The sequence below is a fragment of the Vigna radiata genome, unplaced genomic scaffold (assembly GCF_000741045.1).
Source record: "Vigna radiata var. radiata cultivar VC1973A unplaced genomic scaffold, Vradiata_ver6 scaffold_23, whole genome shotgun sequence".
Taxonomy (NCBI): Eukaryota; Viridiplantae; Streptophyta; class Magnoliopsida; order Fabales; family Fabaceae; genus Vigna; species Vigna radiata.
The window spans coordinates 866,430-871,042 of record NW_014541837.1 but is presented as its reverse complement, the minus strand read 5'-3'; the positions used below and the strand labels follow the sequence as shown (position 1 = coordinate 871,042).

Below are 4,613 nucleotides of genomic sequence, written 5' to 3'. Positions count from 1 at the left end.
CTTTTTCATAACTATTTTCTCTTTATTATATATATATATATATATATATATATATATATATTAAATAAATATAAATGTTTCTCATCTTTTTCTTTTAACTTATACATTTCTAAAATATTAACGACATTTTCTTACTCGACTTTTTATACATTATATATATTGAAAGAGTCACCAGTTTCTTTGTCATAGACTCAGTAAGTTCTGGCTCGTCAACTTCCCATCCACCATTCCCCAGCTCTCTCGCCATGGATCACCAAGTCTCCCGCCGAACCGAGATCTTCACCAACCACCTCCTCTTCCGTGCACCGCCGCCTTCCTCCGTTGTGCAGCCCCACCGCTGCCTGAGCTACTCCCGTCCCGAGCTCTCCAACGAATTCGCCTTCGACTTGAGGGAGATGCGGAGGTTAATGGACGGGCACAATCTGGAGGACCGCGATTGGCTCTTCTCCGTCATCGTGCAGAGCGCACTCTTCAACCGCCGCGAGCGCGCCGGCAGAATCTTCGTCTGCCCCGACTACAACCAGTCCATGGAGCAGCAGCGCGAAGCCACCATGAGGCGCATCGAGTATCTTGTGGAGAGAGGGGTTTTCCGAAGGTGGCTGACTGGCGAGGGCCCGGCGGAGGAGCTGAGGAAACTCGCGCTCCATGAGGTTATAGGGATGTATGATCACTCCCTTTCTGTTAAGCTTGGGGTTCACTACTTCCTCTGGTTCGTTATGTTTTCTCTTTTCTTTTTCTATTCTTGAGAGTAGTTGGAATTTGAATAAGAGCTTAATTTCTATGGAGTGCTATTTTCAATAGTTTTATATTGTTAACTCATCAGAAACCATTTATACGACAACTATAGCTTTCGACTTCTTTGTCAGTATTTTGGGAGAAAAAAGTCAAAAAAATTATACGATTTCCCACATTTAGCTTTTGCATGAATAATTTGCAGAACTAATTTTTATTAGCTTTCTAAAATATTAATTTTAACTTATGATTAAATAGAAATGAGAAAAATATGCAGTTATCAAATAGTTAATATTTGTATGTATTTATTATTTGTGAATACCGATCATTTTAACATTTTTTTATAAAGGAGTTGAGATGTAATATTATAATTGAATATCTGTTCCAAAAAAAATAAAAATTTAATTTGTATTTTCTTATATTAAATTTAATTAAAATTAAAAATAATTTATATTTTATTAAATTAAATTTAATTAAAATTAAAATATTAATTTATATTTAAATTAATTTAGATTATATTTTATTTATTTTTGGTAATTTTATTTATATTTTAATTTAAAAACTTATAAAATATTTTTTAAAAATCTTTGAATATTTACGAGTATTTATGATTTTTAAAATATCTACTAATATTTTTTTAAACAGATATCACATGCAAGCATACAGATAATAGGTATACATTATCTATTGCTCGACCCATGCTCAAATTTATTTTACCGAGTTAATTTTAATTTTTTTTCTTTAAAGTATTTCTTATGCTGAAGTTTATTGGAGCATGTTTGAAAAGAATTACTATCTCCTAACTAGCTTGTGCATGAATACAATGTTAAAAGGGTCTTCGGGAGAAGTTCTCTACTTGAAAAAGTTGTATATTTTCGGAATAGAAATTCATTTAATTGCTTCTAGCTTTTACCCAAACCGAACCCTAGTCTCTAAAGTAGTAATACTCTTTGTTTTCTTTCTCCATCCTCCATGTTTTTTCTTGGATAAATAATCTTTTTGTCCTAAGAGTGTTCAGCAGTTCGGCAGAGGTTGTCGTTTAGGTTATGTTTTGTTTTCTTTCTTAATATCTCCACGTTTATTCTTGGGTAAATAACTTTTTTTTTTATTCTAGGACAATGATATTTTGACAATTCTTTTTTAACAATTTTTTGACAACAGGACACGTGTCATTATTTTATTGGTCTGTTTAAATTTATGTTTAAAAAAATATTTGAAATGAACCAATCATAGACTCCGACATATGTATTTTCAAAAAGTTGTCAAAAAAAAGTTGTTAAAGAGACTTTTTCCTTTATCCTAAGAGTGTTCATCAATTCGGAAAAGTTTCGTTTTGTGGTTTTATACACATTGTTCATCAATTTGTTGAATTCTGTGGCTGATGTTTCCCCAACTGGTGAATATTTGAGTGCCATAAAAAATGTTGATCAGGTGATTTGCTTTTTCATAGATATGATATTCCTTTTGGTTTCCTTGTGGTCTTCTTTATTCCCTTTGAGAAGCTTGTTCACATATCTTTTGTTGTATGTTATTCTTGCTATAGAGGTTTGCTGCTTTCTTAGCCCCTTTGACCAGTGGTCGGGTTATTATTGCTACTACTGCTGTTTACATTTCCAAGGTAGTGAGACCATTTATATGGACAATGATACTTTGACAACATTTTTTGACAACATTTTTTACAACGGGACACGTGTCATCATTTTATTGGTCTATTTGAATTTATGTTTAAAAAAATATTTAAAACGGACCAATCACAAGCTATGCGTTGTCAAAAAATTGTTAAAAAAATGTTGTTAAAAAAAGTTTTTCCCATTTATATTTGTGGATTTCACGTTTGTCTGTGTTTCTTTATTTTCTTATATTGAACTAACTCATTCCAAATTTGATATCTTAACTTATCGTNTCATTTATTTGTCCTTAGATTAGCTTGGCCATTGCTATAAGATATGCACTAACAAGGCGGGCATTCTCCATTACACCAAATGGGCCTGAAGTTTTACTCCTTGATTACCCTAGTCATCAACGACGTCTGTTACCTTTACTTGCAAAAGTGTAAGTTCTCTAATTACAGGCATTTTGATATCTATTTGATCAGATTCAATTTATGGGAAACTGAAGGTTTGGCATGCCATTTTGAATATATTCTTCAATGAAAGATGCCTTTTGTTTTTCTCACCAAACTGTTAGGACAAAGCATCTTTAAAAATATGCTCAATATTTAATTTTTACAAAAGTTCAGTGGTCATTTTCCCATATGGACCATGACAATACCTTTATATGTTTATTTCTTTACTTTTATGGTTCAGATATGCAATGAGTTTTTCCGCAAATGGCCTCAAAATGATGTATGAGAAAAGAACACCGAAGTCAAACAAAGCAATTCATATTATTTCTAGTGCATACAAGGCTACTTTTACTTGGAACAATATCCGTACTCTCCTTGTAAGTTTTTCCTGGGTTTGATAGGTAGTATTGTATGTCGTTGCCCTCTCTAAAGTTCTATTAATGCTTGAACTAGGAATGTCGTGAAGCCTGCGGAGGCCAAGGAGTTAAATCTGAAAATCGTGTTGGTCTTTTCATCGGTGAATTTGAGATGCATTTTGAGGCGCTTTGCTGAAGAGATCTCAGAATACCAATCTCGTGGAGAAAGCAAAGAGTCTGTCTTCATTCTAGTGAGGATTCTACCTCTGTCTTTTTATTTTTTCCTTTCATCTTTTCATTGTCTTACAATTTGGAACACTTTTCTGTTCCAGAGTTATCAGCTAGCAGAAGACTTGAGCAGAGCTTTCTCAGAACGAGCAATACTGAAAACATTCATGGATGCCGAGTCAACTTTACTAGCTGGTTCATTGAAGGTAAATCATATTATTCCTTGCAGAATATTCTTGCTATAAAATAGTACTGGTAAATCGCTCCCTATAACGTGTTTTTTATCATTTATTAAAAGGAAAAAAAAATTAATAACATTTTTTTAACAATTTTATTACAAAGCATATTTGTGATTACTCACTTTTGAATATTCTTTTTAAATATAAATTTAAATAGTTAAATAAAAAGTAAAAAAATTGTCAAAAAAATTACGAAAATATCAACCTCCTTACTAGAATGGAAGTCATTATCCTGTCATATCACTTGATTAAGGTTGAATGATTCGTTTAACAGAGGTCTGGAATTGAATCTTTATCAGTAAAATTAATTAAAAATATACAAAAGTAATATTAAAGATGTATAATATCATAATTTTATGATTGTATACAATCTCTTAACTAGAGCCATCAAAATGGGTCACAACCTCCGAGTCAACCCGGTCCGTCACGAGTTTGGGCCAAATTGGGTTTAAAAAATACAACACACTTATATGCGGGTCAGATTTCAACCCGGCTCATTTAGACCCGGTTCATGCAGGTTGAATCCGTGGTGAGCCGGGTTGGTCCACCAGTCCACCTACCTAATTTTATTTTTTTTAATTTATTATTTTATTTATGAAATCCTAAAAAATAAAATACTTTCTTCACTCACTGTATACCAAAAAAGTAATCTCTGCTCTCACAAATCACTCTCACGGTAATTGCTCTCATTTGACGGTGCTCTCATGATTTTTTTTTCTTTTCTCCATGTTTTTGTTTTCTCACTTCTCTTTCTTTTTTTTTTCAAAAAACCCTATAATGACAAAAATATGGGTTTGCGAATTTGTTTTTTGTTCTGGGAGATTTGAAGACATGGAATGATTTTTTCATGTTCTGTTTGTATCAGATTTTGTTCATTTTATTTAAATAATTTGAGTATTGTCAGAATTGTTCTGATATTAGGAAAATCTTTATTAGTGAATTTGGAGATAACAAGAACAAGGGTCAAGGGTTACAACAAGAACAAAAAATGAT

General features: G+C 32.4%; 1 protein-coding gene across 1 annotated transcript; it reads left to right on the top strand.

Annotated features, from left to right (window-relative positions):
- Positions 1 to 245: 245 nt before the first annotated feature.
- Positions 246 to 3,642, top strand: LOC106778508 (acyl-coenzyme A oxidase 3, peroxisomal-like). The gene is made up of 7 exons (XM_022776238.1): positions 246 to 661; positions 2,037 to 2,163; positions 2,276 to 2,350; positions 2,654 to 2,784; positions 3,039 to 3,174; positions 3,251 to 3,404; positions 3,486 to 3,642. The coding sequence occupies exons 1-6, from the start codon at positions 246 to 248 to the stop codon at positions 3,347 to 3,349; spliced, it is 984 nt and encodes a 327-aa protein (XP_022631959.1). The 3' UTR covers positions 3,350 to 3,404; positions 3,486 to 3,642.
- Positions 3,643 to 4,613: the final 971 nt, after the last annotated feature.

What these genes read in the sequence shown, in the direction of transcription:
- LOC106778508 (XM_022776238.1), top strand. Translation starts at nt 246, where the DNA reads ATGGATCACCAAGTCTCCCGCCGAACCGAGATCTTCACCAACCACCTC. An exon ending in CTCCATGAGGTTATAGGGAT is followed by an intron (nt 662 to 2,036) that starts GTATGATCACTC and finishes CTTTATCCTAAG; the next exon opens with AGTGTTCATCAATTCGGAAA. An exon ending in ACAATATCCGTACTCTCCTT is followed by an intron (nt 3,175 to 3,250) that starts GTAAGTTTTTCC and finishes TGCTTGAACTAG; the next exon opens with GAATGTCGTGAAGCCTGCGG.